This window comes from Podarcis cretensis (genome assembly GCF_951804945.1).
Source record: "Podarcis cretensis genome assembly, chromosome: 13".
Lineage (NCBI taxonomy): Eukaryota > Metazoa > Chordata > Lepidosauria > Squamata > Lacertidae > Podarcis > Podarcis cretensis.
Window position 1 is genome coordinate 5,493,100 of NC_137182.1, and position 23,483 is coordinate 5,516,582.

The 23,483-nt window shown below is 38.6% G+C and overlaps 1 protein-coding gene across 2 annotated transcripts in view; it reads left to right on the plus strand.

The window, feature by feature from the left end:
- Positions 1-23,176, plus strand: part of GALNT1 (polypeptide N-acetylgalactosaminyltransferase 1) — a 60,719-nt gene extending 37,543 nt beyond the window's left edge. The window contains exons 1-10 of one of the 2 annotated variants that reach the window (XM_079949661.1): positions 3,154-3,242; positions 6,680-6,846; positions 10,030-10,237; positions 11,805-11,975; positions 12,989-13,106; positions 13,695-13,875; positions 14,865-15,004; positions 19,704-19,802; positions 20,801-20,935; positions 22,072-23,176. In XM_079949661.1, the coding sequence (XP_079805787.1) occupies positions 6,804-6,846; positions 10,030-10,237; positions 11,805-11,975; positions 12,989-13,106; positions 13,695-13,875; positions 14,865-15,004; positions 19,704-19,802; positions 20,801-20,935; positions 22,072-22,218 (1,242 nt within the window). In that variant the 5' untranslated portion in view covers positions 3,154-3,242; positions 6,680-6,803 and the 3' untranslated portion in view covers positions 22,219-23,176. Of the gene's footprint in view, positions 1-3,153; positions 3,243-6,679; positions 6,847-10,029; positions 10,238-11,804; positions 11,976-12,988; positions 13,107-13,694; positions 13,876-14,864; positions 15,005-19,703; positions 19,803-20,800; positions 20,936-22,071 lie in introns of those variants that run through there. The other variant, XM_079949660.1, reaches the window with a different exon arrangement.
- Positions 23,177-23,483: the final 307 nt, after the last annotated feature.

Consider the following 23,483-nt stretch of genomic DNA (forward strand, 5'->3'; position numbering starts at 1 on the left):
TTTTGACACCATTGGCCATGGTATCCTTCTGGACCATATAGGTCCAGTGGTACTGTTCCTTCTGGGCCATATCCAAAAAGTGATGTTGGGAGATGAGTGTTCAGACCCCTGGGCACTCACCTCCCAATGCTTTTCAACATCTGTATGAAACTACTGGGAGAGATCATCAGTGCATTTGGGCTGGGTGTTCACCAGTATGTGAATGATACTCAGCTCTACCTCTCATAAGTGAAGGCAGTGAACATCCTGTGTGAGTGTCTGGAGGTAGTTGTAGGATGGATGGCAGTCAGTGGATTGAGGCTGCACCTCGACAAGACAGAAGTACTGTTTCTGAGGGACAGGGAGCGGGCAGCTTTGTTCTGCATGATGTTTTTCTCTGATCTGCAAGCCTTTCCAATCTCAACTCAGACTGAATCTAGGTAAAAAGGATCATCTCACCTACAAAAGGGGCAGAATCTACCAATAGATGAAAGATGATTCAGGTGAAGGGAGAGATTCAAGCATCTTTTTAAAAGATACAAAAATTCTAACTATCTCCCCCTATGTTCAGTGGGTGGTGTGGGGGACTCCATGGTCCTGAATGGGGTAACTGTGGCATTGAAGGACCAAGAGAGCAGCCTGGGAGTCATTTTGGGCTCACAGCTGCCCATGGAGGCACAGGTCAATTCTGTATCCAGGGCAGGTGTCTACCAGCCCCATCTAGCATGTTGTCTGAGGCCCTATCTGCCGGTGCCCTGTCTCTCCAGAGTGGCATATGCTCTAGTTATCTCCCACTTGAGCTACTGCAATGTGCTCTACCTTTGAAAGTGAATTGGAATCTACAACTAATCCAGAATGCTGCTGCCAGACAGGTGACTGGGAGTGGCTGCTGGTCATAAAATATCTACACTGGTCATAAAATATCTACACTTGCTCCTAGTATGTTTCCGAGCACTATTTAAAGTGTTGGTGCTGACCTTTAAAGCCCTAAATGGCTTTGGCCCTGCATACCTGAAGGAGCATCTTCTGGAGACATCTGAAGGCAGCCCTGTATCAGGAAGTTTTTAATATCTGATGTGTGTTTGTATTTGTAAATTCTGTTGGAAGCCACCTAGAGTAGCTGTGGTGACCTAGTCAGATGGACAGGGTACAAAATAAATCACCATCATCTACTAACAAAGCTATGCTAAAGATCACATGTGAAGGCTTGATTAGTCTTTGCAAGAAATGGTGCCTTCTCTGTTGCAGACCTGATATGTTTTTATATCCACCCTTAGATTTGTATGACTATCTTTTCTTTCTTGAGGCAGGTTAAAAGCTTTTCTTTTCTGTTCCTCCTTTGGTAGTTGAATTGTTTGATTCTGCTGTTCATATCTGATAGTTTTTTTCGTTCTTTGGTTTATATTTTCATTTTAAAGTTGAAAAGCAGTACAAAAAGTTATCAAAATCACCTGCTCAGCAACACTGCCACTTGAGTGCTGCCCATAGTCTTAGATCAGGGCATGTAAAACTTGCTTGGAGTCACATCTTGTTTTTAACTTGTGCGTGGATATACAACTCTATTTTGGACTTTTCACATACATTAAATTAGTTATGTATGGATTGTGTTTTTATTTAGATGTATGAACAAGGTCTTGCATCTTGGTTAATACCCATTATGTTTCTAAGACGGTCTACCTACTGAGCATATGTGCCTTTAGAAAGTTAATTGCTATTGTAAAACAATGGAATGAACTATTTTTTTGTAATTAGCATAATTATTAAGCACGTTGATCTGATCTAGTAAAAGTAATGTTTTGAAAATACTTTGACGAATTATTTTTTTCTGGTCTAATGTGCACATCAAGTCCTTAACTTTAAATCTTGATTTCTTGCATTTAGAGCCATTTAATTTAATTTGGAATTCCATGTAAAAAATGAAGAATATTATCCCACTAGTGATTATGTAATATATTTTCAGTTGTATGAATTGGGTGATCTTTTGGAAGTTTTCTGAAGTCTTAACAGTGGAAAAGGTTTTGATGGATGATTTTGATCTTTGAATGCCAGATTTTGTCTTGCCCACAACCCCAAAGTTGAATGCATCTGTGGCTTGAGGTTTATTCCATTGGTAGGGCGTTATCCTCTCCCCAGTCTTGATGTGCATTCATTCAAAAATTTGTGCTTATTTCTCTTGTGTGCTCTCTTTTCCATGACTACTGTATTCCTTTAGATAATATTTCAGGTAATTCTGGGAAAGGTAAAGCAGCTTTAACACCGAAAGTATCCATTTTGGCCCGCAATAAAAATTCAAAAATCCTCATTAGGGCAATAGCTTTATGAGACCAACCAAAATATCTTAAAGTGTGTACTTTGATAACCTCTGTGGAGGTAATGTATTAGTAAGAAAGATGATGAGAACATCACCTCCAATGTTTAGAGTTATGGTTGCTCAAGACCCACACAAGGTTCGGCTTTGAACTAGATTTTAAGTAGGTTTCACAATAAGGAGTGCTATTTTTCTAGAAAAAGAGGTGCAGGAACTCACCATGAATGCCTGCCTTGTTCTCTTACAATGACAATGGCGCCTACCTGAGAGGTGTCGGAACTGAGTTCCAGTGAGTTCTGGCTGGAAAAAAAGCCCTGACAATAAAGTAAACTGATGATAGCAGCCTCCAACATTCCTAGTTGATCGCAAGCAAAGGAGATGCTAATACATCAGTCCACTGTGCTTCTTGTTCTTTCTAGGAACTTCCATCCTAGAGGAGAAGTGGAGACTCTTAAGAGTTGCTTCTCTTAAATACACAGCAATACTCCATGTTTGGAGCCCATGACAGAATTGACCTAGGATTTTCTTTAGGCACCTACATTTTAAAAGTGGATTTTTCTAGAAAAAAACCAGAAGTCTAAATCTTTTTTATTTTTCTTCTCAAAAGTAACTAACTTTACATATCCTAGATTTGTAACATCTTTTACTAATACATACAGTCTGGTATTTCAGCCTTCATCTAGTTAACATGTAAAATAATTTTATACGGCAAAGAACAGATTTTTAAGTTTTTCACCAGAAAGCTCTCTTGGGGGGCAGGTGGCTTATGCCATAAGCACCGGAAAACCTTCAGAACTTTCTTTATATGAATTCTGCTTGAATCTCTAACCACAATGGTTTTAAGGACCATTTTGGATTTTGTTTCTAGGGTCTAAAGAAGATTTCTACTTGAATCATGAGATATTGCAACTTTCTTATATCAGAAGAGAGGAAAATTTCATTCTCTTGATGTCAGGTAAATTATGAAATAACTGTTAAGGTCAGACTTGAACTTGACTACAAACCAGTGTGTGGATGCTGAAAAGATTTAGTATACATAGGCTACTAGATGGAGTAGTGTCTCTTGGAGACTTAACACACAAATTCCTATCGATTTATGTAAAAGTATTGCTATTTAGCCCTGCTGTTTCTTCAGGAAATGTTCCACTATGCATTTGTCTTGTGCCTGTTTTCCGAACTATTGGCAATTAAGTTCATTGTTATCATACTGCCTGTTGGGTTGGATTACAAAACAGGCGTTCAAGCTTGATATATCCTGTATGGAACAAAATCTCAGTGAACACTTCATGTCTTTTAGATGCAGTCCTGTGCCCATTTATATGGGATAATGTCCCACTTACGGTACTTCATTGTGACTTATTTTGAGTAGATATGTATTAACAAGGGTGCCAACTTGAATGAAATATTGTGGGGGCCCAGGTTAGCCCTACCCCACAATCGATCACATGACATGACACACTCACAACATTTGAATAGCAATGCCCATCAACCTTGGGGGGCCCTGGCCCCTTCAAATATTTTATTGGTGGGCGAAAGCCCCCTTGGCCCCTAGGAGTTGGCTCCTATGATGTATATAAGATTGTGCTGTACATCTATAAAATATACCTTGGGGAGTGTGTGTGTGTTGTGTGTTTCCTGCAGTACTTTTCCCATTTGTGGCATTTTTGAACTATTTTGAACCAGTGACATGCTTGGCCTTGTCTGAGAGTTGCCTAGAATGATTAGCAGTTTTGACCAGTTCCGCTTCCGATAATCCGTGGTAATCACAATTGATGAACTTTACCTGTTTGTGGGTACGTAGAATGTAATCAGTTGAGTATTGATTGATTAGCCAATAGGGTATCTTTAGACTTGAAATGTCTTATTGGACTGTCTAATTGGATGCCAGTGGTCCTTAGTTAACCTTATTCTGCTGTTAACATAGAGCCAGCTCAAGACACTGGGTCTTTGAAGACTGCTGTAGAATATTTTATTGCGTTTTAGGTGATCTACATAGACATTTCCTCCTAGATTAAGAATCTTATACAGTGGTACCTTGGTTCTCGAAATGAATCCATTCCGGGAGTCTGTTCAACTCCTGGAACCCTTTGAAAACCAAGGTGCGGCTTCTGATTGGCTGCAGGACCTTCCTGCACCCAAGCGGAAGCTGCGTTGGACGTTCAGCTTCCCAAAAACATTTGCAAACCGGAACACTTACTTCCGGGTTTGCAGCGTTCAGGATCCGATTTGTTCAGCAACTAAGCCGTTCAGGAATCAAGGTTTGACTGTACCTCTGCTTCACAACTAGGTGGCTTTAAATATATGTTATAACTAGAATAATAAAGCATGTTAGTGTTGCTGCAGGCACTAAAGGAGCTTCAGAAGTTTTCTCATACAGCCAAAAGAGCCTGCTGTATGGAAGCCCCTTTCCAGACTATATTGTGACTTGGAATTTAAATGGTTCTCATGATCATCCTATCAAATCTGTTTTTGTAAAGGTCTGTCTTGGTCAGCCAGGTAGCAGCTTCATTTGTCTTGTCTTGCAAATATACATGCATTGTATATTTTAAACAATTCAATATTTTTGGCTAATAGGATGCATTCCCACATTTACCTCAGTCAGTAGAAACAATAGGCAAAGAATCAAAATATCAAGGACTGCCTTTCATGCCTTGACATATGGTAATCTATTCTGCTTTACCAGTTCTCAATCCTGACTCAATCAGTTCTTCACTTCTAGAAGAAAAAACAGGAAAAAACACTCTGCTTGATGCACAGGTTCACCAATTTCCTTTTCTTGTGGGGAGTTTGAAAATACCCTTTCCTTTGAGTTTCTATCCAAATTTGAAGGCTGCTTACCTTTCCTACTGAAATTATTGTGGCTTTCTTTTTAATAATAACTGTAAGTAACAGAACTTTGAAATATGTGTCAGTATGTCTTAAACCAGGGCAACTAGTGTAGTACTCAATTCATTTAACTTTAAACCATTTTGTTACTAGTATGCTACTTTAACAGAATATTCCATATTCCTAAATATACTGTAAAGATTACATTCTAACTGTCAGTGATAGCTTCTCTTTATTAGATTGTAAGTTTTTTTCCACTTGAATGAGAACGTCCTCTCCTTTCAGAGTTGTCAAAGCTACTTGATGTTTTGTGACATGTTAAGTTAGTTTAACTGGTTAAAAGCCAAACAGTTTAATTTTCCTTGTAAGGAGCTTCCAGGCTCACTAACAAAAAGACTTTCTTGTTAGCAAACAAATTGTGATCCTCTTTTGCATTTGATGGATACTGGGGTTTTTGAGGTGCACCTCCCTACCAGGGGGAACTGTTGTCTCATGAGACTGGGAGAATAGGCTTCTAGGATAAGTAGTACATTTGAAACTGGACAGGAAGGAAGCTGTTTGCATATTCTTGGGGTCTTACACCGTTTTCATAGGAGTAATAGGAGCGGCTATATTCCATGCTAATGGAGAAGACCTGAGGTGCATTTCCGGCTTTCTTGTGTGGGGTATCTAAAACTCAGCTTAATATACTTTCATAGAGAAAAAGGAGAACCTTTTGGATCAAGGCACTAAGAACGTACTTAGTGTGGCAGATGAATACAGTTCTTTAGAAATACCAGCATCCTGAAAGCACTTCTCTAGGATGGGTAGCATTACAGATATTGGGAAACCCCATTGTTAGAATAACATTTGAGATACTGGTCTGCCTCCTTCAAGACTGTTTCTGCCTCTTGTGTATGTAGAGCTTGATCCAGTACTTTGCAAGTTGTAGTTCTGTTCTGATTAGCTGTTATTGGGCCAGAGTTTCTGATACGGTGGTTCACTCAGTACTTGGAGCATTGATGGTGGCGAGGTCACCTCTGGCATCTTCAGCTAGTCTCTGATTAATTATAAAGGATCACTCTTTGCAATCTTTAGGCATAACCTGGAAATCCTCTTCATGTGTAAGAACTATTTTAATTGAGCAATAGACCTGTCAGGAAATTCATTCTGCATCCGGACATTCTATTCTGCATGAAGCATGTTTCACACAGCTAATTGTGCCCATAATTTTCTTGTGCAATCATTGATGACCTATGAAAGGTAATGCTATTACCAGCCTTCTTGCTTCAGTGTTTCAGTTGAAGTAGTCAATTGAAATGGCTAGTGTAGCATGGGTCAAAGGGCATTTTTACAGGTGAGTTCTGAATGCATCAGTGAACAAGGGCCTATTGCTAAAAGCTTGGGGAAAGGGCCTTTTCAGTGATGACAATCCATTGATGAAACACCGTCCCCAGGGAAGTTCTCCTTGTCCCTACCTTATATTTTTTAATATAAAGAGAATATTAGAGAATATTATTTTCTATTCAAATGTAATAATAAAGGGTTCATTTATTACTGCTTTGCTTTATTTGTGTTTTGTCTTAGGTGTAAGACAAAAGTATATCCAGATAACCTTCCTACAACCAGTGTTGTAATTGTCTTTCACAATGAAGCTTGGAGTACTCTCTTGCGAACTGTACATAGTGTCATCAACCGGTCACCGCGACACATGCTGGAAGAAATTATTCTGGTAGATGATGCTAGTGAAAGAGGTAAGATTGCGTAAGGTGCAGTATGGGCATATTGGATGAATTCAAAAAACTGAGTAGCAAACAAAAATGAAATGCCGGTTGCTGATATGACTGTACTAAGACAGATTAGAGCAGTTTTCATCAGGTGAAAATGAAATGCCTGTTTTGATAGGTGGAGTGTAAATATTTATATTTGAGAAAGCCTTCTTTAAGTCAGATCCATCTGGTAGAGGAATTGATTCAAGTTATAGATAGTAGTGGGGAAGTGCGGTGTTGCAAAACACTTTGTGCATAACTTTGCAGGTCTGCAAACCCCATTTTGGCTGGGCCAGGTCTTTTTTACTTTCCCTAAATCTGACATCATATATGATGGCAGGTCCACAGTGCTTGACCAAAGCAGCCTGGAAGATCTAAATAGATCCATAGATCATTGGTTCCCCGCACCTGTTTTAGAGTAATCATAGCACTAATGTGCTTGTATACAGGTTGTTTAATATGGAATTCATTATTATTTAAGAGAAATGCAGTATTCACACTTTAAAAAAAATCAATTTTAAAAAGCAACCTGATTCTTTTAGGTGGTTTTGTAATCGGTATTAGAAACTGGGATAGAAAAGCTAGGAGCGAAATGGCTCCTGGAACTTGGGTTGTGGGCGCCAAAACAAGAATGTCTAGTTGCCATTTTGGGGTGGGGCAGCAACACTTTCTATTTATTATTTTAATAAGCATGAACTAATACACAATTCTCATAAGTGAGATATTGTTAATATCACATTTTTAACAGAAATTGTTAATACATGTTTAATTTGGTGTTTACCATAAAAATATTGGTACCATACTTCATTTTTCAAAACAAAATAAAAAAATTCCTTCCAGTAGCACCTTAAAGACCAACTAAGTTAGTTCTTGGTATGAGCTTTCGTGTGCATGCACACTTCTTCAGATACACTGAAACAGAAGTCACCAGACCCTTCTATATAGTGAGAAGGTGGGGAGGGGTATTACTCAGAAGGGTGGTGGGATTGGGTGATTGGCAGATAGCTGTGATGAGCCTGTTGACGACTCTTAACGACTGCAATAGGTCTTACAGGAAAGAGCAATGGGTGAGAAGGTGAAAAATGGCATTGTCATGTATAATGAGATAAGAATCCAATGTCTTTGTTCAGACCAGGTCTCTCCATGGTTTTAAGTTTGGTAATAAGTTGCAATTCAGCAGCTTCTCTTTCCAGTCTATTTCTGAAATTCCTTTGTAATAGAACAGCTACTTTGAGATCTTGTATAGAATGTTCAAAACACTCTACTCTTTATTGGTAAACTCCTTAACATATTGTCTATCCTTAACATATACTTTGAAGCTTCAAAGCACATACATTTCAGTAATCCTTGAGAGTCAGCCAGGCACAAAAAGTGGCAGCTAGACTTTTTGAGGTGCTGACAAATGGAGAATTTTTAGGCACAAAATTTTTGAACCCTGATTGTAATCATCAATTTTTTACTTACCATAGCCCTTATATAAACTTGTATAGCAAGTATATAACATAATATATAATCCATGCTTCTCTGTGCTAAAAGCATTATCCATACAGGTACATAACATTCACTTTTTTGAATTTAATGAATTCATTAAAGCTACCCACTGGAAGCAGTCCTTTGAACACTTCACAGACTGCATATGTTGAAATAGAGATTACTCTATGCCAGGGTAAAGTAAATCACAGTCTTCAAATAACCTAGGGTGCCCTTAATGCTCAAACATGCATGAAATGAATATTCATTAAATAGTGCCTGTTTAATCTCTAAATCACTTTTTAGTTGGGTTTTGCTGTATTGATAAGTACAGTGCATCCACATTCTGTTTTTCCTTTGGAATTGTGCTGAACCTGCTTCTTAAGAGAATTCTTTTGCCTTATTTAGAATTATTATTATTATTATTATTATTATTATTATTATTATTATGGATTTCTTCATTGAAACAATGTTTTAATAAAAAGCTGTTATATGAGCTTTGCTTTTAAGAGTTTTATAAAGGTAAAAGTAAAGGACCCCTGACAGTTAAGTCCAGTTGCGAACGACTCTGGGGTTGCGGCGCTCTTCTCGCTTTACTGGCCGAGGGAGCTGACGTTTGTCCAAAGACAGTTTTTCCGGGTCATGTGGCGAGCATGACTAAGCTGCTTCTGGTGAAACCAGAGCAGCACATGGAAATGCCGTTTACCTTCCCACTGGAGCAGTACCTATTAATCTACTTGCACTTTGACGTGCTTTTGAACTGCTAGGTTGGCAGGAGCTGGGACCGAGCAACAGGAGCTCACCCCGTCACGGGGATTTGAACCGCCGACCTTCTGATCAGCTCTGTGGTTTAGACCACAGTGCCACCCGTGTCCCTAAGAGTTTTATAGTACTTAAGTAAACTGTGTATAGTACTGTGTATAGTATAGTACTCTGAAACCATGTATACCTGACTCTTCAAGTTGTACATAGCTGCATAGTACTATATTAATGTTTTCCTTGATGGTGCTTCTCTGACTCACATGCAACTTTGTTTAAAATAAATTGGGTTTGAAGTTTATCAAACTGAAGGATGCAGGCAGAAAATGCAATCTCTGTTTACATGCTGGTTAAATACTCTGTAAGTAGGAAATTAGGCTTCTACAAAAATTTCCTAATCTGGAGAGAGTGGGTTTCAAATTTTAGCATCAGTTGGCTGAACTGAATAAAGCAAACATTCAGCTTTACCTTTGTATCTGCTGCTGCCATATTCCCAGTAAAGTTGATTTGCATAATATTTCACTTTAGCACTGGAAAAAGAAACATCAAGAATATAAGACTTACTCTTCGCATAATTTAGAAGTGCTAATTTTTCATTTAGAAGAAAAATAGTGGATAAATACCGATTAGTTGTTTTGCTTACATGTGGAAAAAGTCACCATCCTGAACCAGAAAGAGAAAAAGAGAGTTTTAATTTTCCATTAAAATCTGCAATTTGGAGCATAATGTGTGTGTCCTGGTTCTGTTATTGCACAGTATTCATAGGATATTCAGTCTTAAATTTAGTGTTGATATCTGGATTGTTCTGCCCCCTTTTGACTATTCTTGTTGAGAGTTCATTTAGACATAAGCCATTTTAAGAGTTCTTACTAAAATTATGAGTGTACATATAGCTTGAATGCTACATTTATTTTATCTTTTGTTTGCCATACTTTTTAGAGTTCTTGAAGAGACCCTTGGAGAACTATGTGAAGAAATTACGAGTACCAGTTTATGTGATTCGAATGGAGCAGCGTTCTGGACTGATCAGGGCCAGATTGAAAGGAGCTGCTGCTTCTAAAGGCCAAGTCATCACCTTTTTAGATGCTCATTGTGAATGTACAGTAGGATGGCTGGAGCCACTGCTAGCACGGATAAAATTAGACAGGTGGTTATTTTATAAAACCTGTTAAAGGTTAATACTGACTAATGCAGCTAATCTGCTTTTTTAAGTGTGACTCATCCATGGACATAGTGGGTAAACTTCATTATGAGAATATGAGAAATTTGTAGTAGAAGAATATTTGCACAAAGGATTAATTAAAGAGCAGCGGCAGACCTTGGTAATCTTCAAATGCAGTATGGATGTATTGCAGATACAGTGGTACCTCAGTCTACGAACGTAATCCATTCCAGAAGTCCGTTCTTAAACAAAAACTGTTCTTAATCTGAGGCACGCTTTCCCTAATGAGGCCTCCCACCACCGGTGCCCTTCCACCATTTGGATTCTGTTCTTAGACCGAGGGAAAGGTATCAAACCAAGACACTTTTTCCGGTTTTGCGGAGTTTGTAAACCAAATCGTTCTTAAACTGGACTGTTCTTAAATCAAGGTACCACTGTATATGTATAATTAATAACTGTGACATCTCAGATATCCTGCCATAGCCTGTTACTATTGTTTTCTGTGTTATGCTCATGCCTTGCAGCATGTTTCTCCGGAAATCTAGCAACCTGTTCTCTGAGGTACATAGGAACCTACCATTCTACCAAGTTAAACCTTTGTTTCATTTAAGGATTTTCCTGCCCTAACTGCTAGGGGCTATGACCCCATCTGGCTCTGAATACAAATACTTTGTTTAGAGAGGTAACACTTTTGAATGTGGTTAATTTGAGCTTCAGTCTACTATCCTTATTTAATTATCCATTATTTAATTTCTAAGATTTCTTCTTTTAATTTTTTTCCAATTTCCAATTTTACAATAATCAATACCTCATCACACATACATACATCATAGTTTGATTTCCCTCCCCCCCTTTTTGTGGTTTCTTCTATTTTCACTTTTGATTTATGCACCTCCCCTATAACTCCTTATAATTGTTACTCTCAACCTTGAAAAGGTTAATAGTTTAACTGCTCATCTTCAGTTGATCCTGCTAATGCAGTTAACTATTTGCAATGATTTTTAAACTACTCCAGATACTTTCCCCATTCTTTTTTAAAAGTTCCCTCATCTTGGTTCCTTATTGGTCCAGTAAGCTTAGCCATTTCTGCGTAGCCCATTAATTTTGCCTGCCATTCATCCTTGGTTGGAACTGCATCTTCTTTCCATCTATTATTTATAAGATTTCTTATCTACCCTTCACCCCACGTAGAATAGAAGTGACAGCTCTTGCAGATAAAGGACTATTTCAAGTGTTTGATCATTACTTTGTTTAATAACATAGCATAGTTTCTTGTATTCTATGTTGCTGTGGTATAAAGTGAGCATGAGCCAGACAAAAACGAACCTTTTAAGCCCCATTAAAATAACTGAAGTTCATTCAAAGACACTTGTAGATACTTAACATGAGCTGGATCATGCCTACCATGTACTAAAACTGAAACTTTTTCAGAGATGAACGGGAAATGAGATGCTCAATATGTGGTATAGGGCTGATATTGTATGTAACAAAGGCTGTATTTTGTTCCTGTATTCTTGCCTTTTCTAATGGTCTATGCCATTTCTTTCTTTAGGAGAACCGTAGTTTGTCCAATTATTGATGTAATCAGCGATGATACATTTGAATATATGGCAGGTTCTGATATGACTTATGGTGGATTCAACTGGAAGTTGAATTTCCGGTGGTATCCTGTTCCACAGAGAGAAATGGACCGAAGGAAAGGTGACAGAACCCTTCCAGTCAGGTAAAGGGAGCTGATGAGCATTATTGGGATATCCCTTCATGCATGTGTCTAATAATACAATCCAGGTTTACTCAGTTCCCAAGTCCATTTCTACATTAAAAAGAACTATGAAGGTGCAAGGAACTGTGATGGAAATATGGTATGTAATCAGCAACCATTAACTTGATTTTAAAAAGACCAGTAAATTAAGACACATCTTAGAAAGCCTGCTGAAACAGGTAGATCATACAACTCTTAGTAATAAGTAATTGCAGGTGGAACACTAGGAAGTGTGTTCTCCCTTAACTGTGAGCATCTACTGTGGTACCTCGGGTTAAGAACTTAATTCATTCTGGAGGTCCGTTCTTAACCTAAAACTGTTCTTAACCTGAAGCACCGCTTTAGCTAATGGGGCCTCCCACTGCCACTGTGCCGCTGCTGCGCGATTTCTGTTCTCATCCTGAAGCAAAGTTCTTAACCCGAGGTACTATTTCTGGGTTAGCGGAGTCTGTAACCGGAAGCATCTGTAACCCAAGGTAACACTATAGTTTGGACAGGGAGGTCCATTCCAAGTTAGTGATTAGTATGTCACCTTTTCTAAACCTTTGGCAGTGAAACAACGCTGTTTGGGCACAACAGAACTTCTTCCTTAAACATGCTCTGGGGGTTTTCCCCAACCCTCCAGAGCATGGTTATGGGGTGCACAAGGAGAGGAAGTGCTTGTGCAAACATAATTGCTTAACTGGATACTGCCTATGGAAATTAATGGACCTAAGTTAATCATGTATTAATTTTTTTGATATTAATGTTCTGAGTTGGACTGGCATTAGATGCAGTTCAGGATGCTGCAACATACCTTATCCTTCAAATCTGTGCTGCCTTCCTGTACTCCCAGACTGGCAAATGCCTCCCTCTTTTTCACCCTCTGGCCCAATTTTAGCTATATTTTTGTTAGGATAGAGTTCACTGCTAAGAGTAATAAATGTAATAATAAATGTCAGAGTTGGATTTAAAACATTTCCATATTTCTTTAGGACGCCTACAATGGCAGGAGGCCTTTTTTCTATAGATAGGGACTATTTTCAAGAAATTGGGGCATACGACGCAGGAATGGATATATGGGGAGGAGAAAACCTAGAAATTTCATTCAGAGTAAGTAAACTTCATTTTTATTCCCAGGTACTGCAACTTAGTTATGGTAGGCAGACATATTTTGAATGTTACCAGAGAGAAGATGCAAATGCTATCTTTCAACAATAGACTATTTTTTAAATTAAAAACAAATTCAGGGAAGAGAGAGAACAGCTGCTTTGCCAGAGTGCTCTGGTGCAGTACTGCAAAGCACATGGTTCACAGCTCTGATCAAAAGCTCTAGGACATCCCAGTATCTGCATGTGCATTTGACTGAAGAATAGTTAAACTTGGGTAGAGCTGTCATGCTACCATCTATGATGTTTCAGTAATACTGGTAAGTGCCCAATGTCCTTGCTGCAACAGAATGGTCTTGCTATGTAATCTGGATATGATTTCACATGGGCTGGAAGTGGGACATTTGTGATGAGTTCTCCATGAAATGGTGAAGGGTGATATCCACTGGTCAAGAGTGATGTGTAAATATAATTAGTAAAATTATAATGCAGAATTATTACTCATGCAGTTATAGTTTGCATAGTAATCAGAACCTTTCTTTCCCTAAAAGACAATAGAGATATGTTTATGGTGAACTCTTGACATTTTCAGATTTGGCAGTGTGGGGGAACTTTGGAAATTGTAACATGTTCGCACGTTGGGCACGTTTTTCGAAAAGCCACTCCTTACACTTTCCCAGGAGGGACAGGACAGATTATTAATAAAAATAATAGACGACTTGCAGAAGTTTGGATGGATGGATTCAAGAATTTCTTCTACATAATTTCCCCAGGTAAGCAAGGAATCTTCAGCGTAATATAGTGTCTTAAACTGATACGGTGAATGTATAAAGCCATCTCCTGCTCGGACTATTGATTCACCTGGCTCTGAAATGTGATGCTAATGCAGTTTTAGGCTGCATGAATAGAAGCCATAGTTTCCATCTCATGAGAAATAATAGTTAGAATTACAGACCTCATCTTTGGAGTATTGTGTCCAGTTGTGGAGGAGGACTGTGAGAAGGATGTAGAAAAATTAGAGGGCAACCAAGGTGGTCTGTGGGATTGATGAGACATCATATGAGAAAAGGTTATATGAACTGTGTATGTTTAGCCATGAGAGCAGAAGGGACCGAAGGGCTGTCACACAATAGAAAGGAATCTCTGCTACTCCCAGGCGGCAGGAATAGATCTGCAGAAGTAGAGATTTCAGTTGAACATTAGGAGAAACTTCAGTAAGAGTAATCCAGCAATAGAGCCATGTACCTAGGGATGGCGGGCTCTCTCACTGGAAGACTCCAGGTAGAGGCTAGACAGCCATGTATTGCAGATGCTTTAGCTCTATATTTCCTACATTAAGCAGAAGGTTGGACTAGATTCTGTAAACATTTCTGTACTGTACTCTTCAAGATACTTGTGCTGTTACGGGGCTCAAATAAAGTAGCATCTTTAGGCATAATTCAAAGACTGTAGCAAAACTACCCTGTTTGGTTGCAATTTCCTTGGAATGTTCAGACTCCTGCTACCTTATATTAAATGTTCATTTGTAGCTCTGTAAGCAATTTTCATGGAAATTGGTCTGTTGATAAGAAATTGATGCGGCTTCACAGTTTCAGATAAAACTGGTTGTACGACTTCCTTGTGATAGTAAGATACCTAGAACTTGTCCTCAAAGATCTGTGTAAAGATTACTCTTCTCACCCAGTCTAATTTTTGTGCAGGTAATCTATTACTGTATTTATTCAATTAAAACTGTAACTAACTGAGATGCAACTCTCTGCAGGGGTTACAAAGGTAGATTATGGAGACATATCATCACGACTTGGACTTAGACACAAGCTGCAGTGCAAACCTTTTTCCTGGTACCTAGAGACTGTTTATCCTGATTCCCAAATACCACGACACTATTTCTCTTTGGGAGAGGTAACAATTTTAAGACCCATACAGTTTTGAGAACTCTTAATTAACTGTAGAATTCTTTAATATGCCTCAAGCGTTGAAATAAAAAAACGTGTGTGAACGGCACACCTGTGCTTTAAAGTTTGGGTAATAAGATTAAAGCAGATTTATTTCTCCCATGTGTAAGTCTTTCTGTAATGCTGTAATAGAAGAATTCAAATCCTTAGGTCATATAAAATCTAAATTAATACTTGGAAGGAAATTCTTTTCCAGAAACAGGGAATTTACATGCTGCTTCTAATGTGCACTGTGCTAACAGCTTCTAAACTTAAGTAACCACAGGCTAGTGATGTAGCAGGGATTCTAAAGAGGAAAAGCTTGTTTTATCAGAACAAGTTCTTTTCCTCTTATTATGTTAGGCATGTTTCTATACTGCCTTTTTTGTAAATAAATTTTTATTAATTTTCACAGATAGTAAACAACAAAAAAGGATACAAAAATCAAACCCAATCTAACATTTGAACTTCTAATAAGGATTCCTACTATTTACAAGCCTTCTTTTGAGGTTCTTTAAACCTCAAGACTTCTTTCCACCCCCTTCTACTGATTCTTTACATCTTACATCATTCTCTGCATTTTGTTAGCATTTTTATCCAGTTGTTACTCCTTAACATTTTCTAGTTCCTTACTTCTTACAAGTGCTTAATCGAACCCTGCCAATGTACCAACTTGTTTACAATATTTCTGCACATATACGATAAGGTTTTTTCCATTGTTTTTAAACTTCTCATTGTCAGAGTCTCTGAGTTTTGCCGTCAGTTTTGCCATTTCTGCATATTCCATAAGTTTGATTTGCAACTGTTCTTCTTCCCATCTTTGGGATAACAGGATCCGGGCTGCTGTTGTGGCGTACATAAATATTTTCTTCTGTTCTTTGGGAATTTCTGTTCCTGTTACACCTAATAAAAATGCTTCTGGTTTTTTTTTTTTTTAAGTTAGTTTAAACATTCTCTTCAATTCATTATATATCATTTCCCAGTAGCTTTTAATAACCTTACATTCCCATCACATATGATAGAATGTACCCTCTTTTTCTCTGCATTTCCAGCACTTATTAGAACTTGTTTCATACATTTTAGCAAGTTTAATATACCACATACATCATTTCATATAGTTCTCTTTAAGTGTGGTACATGCAGTAAATTTGAGAGCCACAGTTTTTCCCAATCATTCACTTGTATATTATGTCCCAGATCCTTTGCCGACTTCATTACACACTTAACCTCTTCGTCTTTATTTTTCCATTCCAACAGCAAATTATACATTTTCGACAGTAATTTCATATTATCCTCCACCATTTCTCTTTGAAATCTTGATATGGTGTAATTAAATCCTTTTTGTCATTTTTAAAAGTTTCATTTAGTTGAAAGTGTTGTAACCAATCTATTACTTTCTCGCCGATTTCCTCAAATCTTTCAACTTTAATTGATTATCCACTTCTGTTAACAGCTCTTTGTACATTGGCCGTTTAGTCCTTATGCTAACCTTTTTTACTGATATTACTTCTGTCGGTGAGATCCACCATGGTGTCTTTTGTTCTAATACAGTGGTTTACATACGCTTCAGGATACACACACTTCAGGTTACAGACTCCGCTAACCCAGAAATAGTACCTCGGGTTAAGAACTTTGCTTCAGGATGAGAACAGAAATCGCGCAGCAGCGGCACGGTGGCCGCGGGAGGCCCCATTAGCTAAAGTGGTGCTTCAGGTTAAGAACAGTTTTAGGTTAAGAATGGACCTCCAGAACGAATTAAGTACTTAACCCGAGGTACCACTGTAAATCCTTACATCTCTCCCATACTTTTAAAATTGCATTTCTTATTATGTGGTTCTGGAATCCTTTGTGCACTTTGGCTTTATTATACCATAAATACGCATGCCAACCAAATTTACTTTCATGTCCTTATAAATCTAAAAGATCTGTGTTTTCTAATTTAATCCAGTCCCGAATCCAACAGATACAGGATGCTTCATAATATATCTTTAAATCTGGTAGGGAGAAACCTGCCTCTTAATACAAATATTCCCAAAGTGATTAACATAAACAGCTTAAAACTCCTGTATTTTATTTAATAAATCTTTAACCTATCATACAGAGTATCTACCCTCACAATGCAGTTTGCAACATATATAATAAACATTAGAATTCCCAATTATTAAAATAAGAAACAATAAAAATGATGCTCCCAATGGACATCAAAAGCATTTCCCTGGGGATGAATTTTATTAATTTTATATGCATTATATGTCCAGAATTTCCCAGATATATCCTGAATACCATAGTCAGAAGCAGTGTCTGGGCAGAAATTGCTAAAATGTCCGGGAAAATCTGGACTTTATGGCAACCCATGTCGGCATTGTTGTTACTGGCGATTTTCCGTAAAAATAGCAGCTCTACATTATATGCTATATTATAATTAACTAATTTAAAAGGCAGAACCAACAGTAAAGATACCCACTCTCTGGTCAATCAAGCCCAACTGCCTTGTGGAATAAAAGGACTGTTGCTTGCCTCTAAAATGAAGCCAAGGAAGAATATAGACAGGGCTTTAAGAGTCATACCCAAAATGATGATTAGAATCTGATCTTGTATTAACAGAGCTAAGTAATGCTATTATAATGTTTAGCTTGATCTGATTAATCATCCTATCCCATTTCAGGTTGGACAGGTAATCTCACTCCTACCCTTCCTCTCTCTTGCCCATCTTAAGGGTAAACTAATTTGATAATTTAGAATGAATGCCGTAGTTGCCACTCTGTGATTCTCATGATCACATGTTGTTGTCTAAATAATTGTACTGATTTTCACTAAGCTTTAGATAAAACTTTCCACATTTTAAAAATCACATTGACTCTGAAACATCTGTTGGTAAAGGTACCCCTGCCCGTACAGGCCAGTCGTCTCCGACTCTAGGGTTGTGTGCCCATCTCACTTAAGAGGCCGGGAGCCAGCGCTGTCCGGAGACACTTCCGGGTCACATGGCCAGCGTGACGAAGCTGCTCTGGCGAGCCAGCACCAGCGCAGCACACGGAAACGCCGTTTACCTTCCCGCTATAAAGCGGTACCTATTTATCTACTTGCACTTTGGGGTGCTTTCGAACTGCTAGGTGGGCAGGAGCTGGGACCGAACGACGGGAGCTCACCCCGCCACGGGGATTCGAACCGCCGACCATGCGATCGGCAAGTCCTAGGCACTGAGGTTTTACCCACAGCGCCACCCGCATCCCAAGCTTTAGATAAAACTTTCCACATTTTAAAAATCACATTGACTCTGAAACATCTGTTGGACTATACAAGAATATCCTTGCTTTTATAAGGGGTTCAATGAGTTTAAGTTATAAGTCTTAGTGTTATTAAAATCTCAGATGTTGGACAGGCATGGGTAACTTAGCTGGTTTGCAAGCTATAACCATTCTTGGGGAAAGTGTAATCTGGCCATATTATCCATGTCCTAACTAAAGTTAAGTTTACAGTACTGTAATGCATTCCATGTGGGGTTCCCTTGGAAGACTGGAAAATTCAACTGATTCAGAACATGGCTTCCACTAGTGCAACACTACAACACTGTAGAATACTGGTTTACTGAAAGGAGAGCATTGGAATGTGGGGAGGGAAAAGTCAGTTAGGTGACAGTTGGGGAGAAGTAGTAGAGTAGAGCAGCTGAAGAGAAAGATAAGAGAAAGCAGTGGACTAGAGAAACGGAGAGAGAGGCAAGTGGTCCAAAGTTCAAGCAGTGGGGAAAAGTGAGCTATAATAAGACACTGAAGACTATTATGTTTCAAGGGGCAATCACTGATTAATTGCTCTTTAGGAGTCTAAGGATCTAAATAGCTCTTGAACACCATGCTGCTATTTTATGCCTTTCATTCTATTGGTGGTTTTTAAAATTGTGTGTGCTGCCTTGATAATTTGATTTGGAAGCATACTGCTGCAAGGTACTGGTATTGCCTGGTATTGCCCTGCATTCCCACTTGGCCCCCATTCCACAGCTTATTCCCTATTTCTCGGCTCTTCCATTCTGGTTCTTTGTTGTGTACAGTGAAGGGCATAAAGAAGGTGTGTGGAAAGAGCCTCAAGACTGCTCCTGATCTCTTTATTTATTTGCTTGTTTGTTGAATTCGTATACCACCCTTCACCCAAAGATCTCAGGCCAGTTCACAGCATAAAAATACAAATTAAAAACACAAAATGCATAATAAAAACAAGAAAACAAACCAATAACCACCACGCTCTGGAAGCACATTTAACATGACATAAAATGTTACCAGCCAAGGCCTGGTTGAAGAGGAGTGTTTTCACTTGGCCTAAAGATGTATAATGAAGGTGCCAGGCAAGCCTCCTGGGGAGAGAATTCCACAGATGGCGAGCCACTGCAGAAAAGGCCCCTTCTTGTGTTGCCACCCTCTTGACCTCTTGTGGAGGAGGCCTGCAAAGAATGGCCTCAGGTCGGCTCATATTATTATTATTATTTATTCAATTTATATACCACCGTATACCCACAGGTCTCATATGGAGAAATATAGGATGGACAGGGTAACTGAACAGGGCACATATGCAGAGGCTTTCTTGCTTGTGATTTCCAAGGCTCGCATGCAGATTGTCTTTCTAATGTAAATACGTATAGCAAACGGGGTGTGCTGATTTTTTGTTTTTGTCTTCAGATAAGAAACATGGAAACAAATCAGTGTCTGGATAACATGGCAAGGAAAGAAAATGAAAAAGTTGGCATTTTTAATTGTCACGGGATGGGTGGCAATCAGGTAACAATATAAAATTCTGAAAACTGAATTAGATATTAGAAAAATATTAGATTTTTAAACTGTATATAATTAGACAAGTCATTGTGTATGTGAATGTGAGAGTGCATATGTCTCTGTGTGTGCATGCATGAGCACTGTGTGTACATATGTGCACATATGTGCCAGAGAGTGCAGAGGAAATTAATGTTTTGGGGAGTGAGCGTGCATATGTCTGCATGACAGTATGCTTCTCTGTGTGTGTGCATGTTTGAGTGTACAGTGTCATGCAAGAATGTATGCATCTGTAGGACTCTGTGTACATGTGTGATTGTATTTGTGCATATATGTGTGCACACAGATCTGTGTGTGAGAGACGGGGGTGGGGGTGAGATATGTGGGGGAATGAGAGAATGGAGGAGAAAGAGGAGTGTCCCCACTTATTTGTGCTTTGGCCACTCCTTCTGCCAGTGGTATGTGGCTCCAGTCACTATCTCCTGGAGACAATGTGCCCCTTGACCTCAAAAAAAGGTTCCACAGTTACTGGGAAGTAAGCCTTGTTAAATTCAGTGGGACCCACTTCAAAATGGAAATAGGATTGCACTGTACTACTTCTTTATAGTATGCTTTGATTCCTGTAGGTCTTGCTTGGAATAATATTAATTTGACTGTTGTGAGGTTGCAAGCTTGTGCAGCTAGAGGGAGATCATCGTGTTTCATGCTGTAGACCTGTTTGTTTTAGGACATGGATGGGTGCTGTTGGGCAATATGGCGGGGAAAGTTGTGATTCCTCCTCAAAAAACGATTGCCCTGGAACGAAAGTTCTGCAGCAGCCCTGCCCTCTACCCAAGCACCCAGTAACTATATCTACCACTAGTTTAAGAAACTCTTTTATGCAAAGAGATTAATTATTCTAAAGCTGTTTTCCATATGCATACATTGAGGACAGGTTTAATGTTCAGAAAAAAAACATATAAAGTGGTATATAGCATGGTAATAACAGGCTATTGCTTTCCATCAAGGTTTTCTCATATACAGCCAACAAAGAAATTCGAACAGATGATTTGTGCTTAGATGTCTCCAAACTTAATGGTCCTGTCACCATGCTCAAGTGCCATCACTTAAAAGGCAATCAACTTTGGGAATATGATCCAGTGGTAAGTTGTCTTATGACTGAAGCTCAAGTGATTATAAAATTCAGTGACTACAGATGTTGGTATAATTATAGTTATTGTGGAGAATGCTGGTTGGAACTAGGAGATGGGAGTAATAATTTAAGATGAGTAACATGATGTGTTGCAATTTTTAAACTGTGTTGGAATTAAAGCTTGTTCTTTAGTATTGCAGTTTTGTAAGCAATGGGAGGGAACTCATCTAAGGAGATAATTCATTCCTGTGTCCCATGGATTACAAAGGACACACACACAAATTACAGCTGTACCGTAACAAATAACACTCCCTATTTCCCCCCACAAACTGCAATGCTAGTTTTACCTGCTTTTCTCAAACTACAGTAATTCCTTGCATGATTAAAGGAAGCGCTGGCGGCCTTGGAGCTTGCAGTCACATCCTGTTTTGTTTTCCAAAGGGCCTGAACAAAAGGTACCAATGACCTTTTTGCTGGCCACTTGAATGCAAACCCTTTCCAACTCTTCCCCATTTCTCATTCTGCAGTGGTGCATTTAAATTTCTGTTACAGCAGCATCAAGGCAAAGCTAGAAATTGCTGTTAGAACATGGTTATGGGTTGGATTAAAATGTCAATTTGTATAAAAGATTTGATAGTCAATTTCTAGTAGTATGTTTTTAAATCTGTGGGCCCGTGGTCCATTTATTACAGTGCATCTGCTCTGAGTATGATTTCTGTTAGATATTACCTAGTGTTTTAAGTTGGCCCTTTTTCTTGTTGATTTAAATCATGATTTAAGTCTATGCTAAGTCATTACTTTAAAAAAGCCCCCTTGCACTACATTGCAAGTTTCTTTTAAAACTTTAGAGTTTCAAAAGCAGTGTGTACTGCAAGGGAGGCTGCTCATGTTAAATAAAAATAAAAATCCTAGACACCCTCCCACAAGCCCTTAAGAATCTTTAGTGGCATTTCCAAGATACCTAAGAGGTACTGAGTTCCATATATGCTCTCAAAGGATGTGGAGAGAGGAAAACAAAACTATCCTTTTCCTAGCAGTGGTCCTAAATGAACCTACTGGCTGGTGTGGATTATCTCTTCCTCTTCTAATTAAAATATACTCTTTTTTTCTTCTTCTTCTTCTTTCCTCTCTCCCCTGCCAAAAAAGAAATTAACCCTTTTGCATGTGAACAGTAACCAGTGCCTGGATAAAGCCACTGAAGACGACAGCCAGGTACCCAGCATCAAAGACTGCAGTGGTGGCCGCTCTCAGCAGTGGCTTCTTCGTAATGTCACCCTTCCAGAAATATTCTGAAAGGAGTCAAAGAGGAGGATAGACTGGACTACCTCAGCAAGTACGTGGGCTACGTTTTTATGTAGCAAGCAAAGGCTGCAAGGTCTATTGGCCACTGGAGCAGATTTCTAAATCTTGAAGAGCCAGCCACCCTGGTGTTAAGGGAGTGGGACTACATGAGTACTTGTGAACCTGCGCACACTGATGTTTACAAGATTGAAAATAGTTCATCAAAGAATCATTTAATAGAACATTTGGACCGTGGAAACAATCAAGGAAATATGCACTCTGGAGAGTGGCACAACCGAGTTCTCTTGTACATCAGCAGCCTTGACCAAAGGTGCTGTTACAAAGATTCTTTTACAAGGTTTAATGTTAACCAAGGTATCAAACATAAATGCAAATATAAATGGAGAAGTTTTAATATCACAAGAGGGGGGGAAATCACTGAAGCAAGAATCAGGGTTCAGAGGCAAAAAAACAAATCAGAACTATATAAGAAGTACAATTTGTAATACTAAATATCAGATTTATATGTAGATTTTTTACTTCGGTGGGGGGGGGGGAATAACCAAGTGAGACACAATTTCTGTTCAATTGTGTGGTAGTCCATTAATATCCTTTCTTCCTCCCCTGAGGGGTCTTGAGCTTATTAGGAGCAAAAGTAAAATTGAATATAAATAAAATTGGCTCTTTGAATGTCAGTTCAACATTTTTAAACTTTAATTTTGGCTTGCAGGCTGTTGGAACTGTTAATACATCTTTTTTTTAATGATCTGAAAACTGGAGATGCATCCTTTGATGTGACTTGCTATTTCAGTTGTATTTGGGTCAATCAGCTTTTGACCTTCCATCACCAACTTAAGAATTTTTTAGTAAAATCTGTTAACTTGACTGATAATGCTTAATGGCCAACTCTCTTACTACTGTACTACAGGTTTTGTTTTCACAGCAATAAATCTTTCATTTTTTGACTCCAGTCAGAGCCTACAAATATTGCTTATTCAGGTAATAAGTAGTTGACAACTGAATGTTTCTTGAAAACATTTTTCCACTCCATACTTTGATTGCATTCATATTTAGATTGCATTTTTTGAATTGTAATGTTGATCTGCTTTTCCCCCCCTAATAAAATCTAAAGAAACCTGTAGAAATGGCCTTTTAAAAATTGATGTAGCTGAAGGCCCTATGATATGCTGCTACATTAGTCCAGCATTTTGAACTTGAATAGCTTCTTTCAGCAATCTCTGAAAAATCAGAGCAGTGGGGAGTGGGTAATATTATGG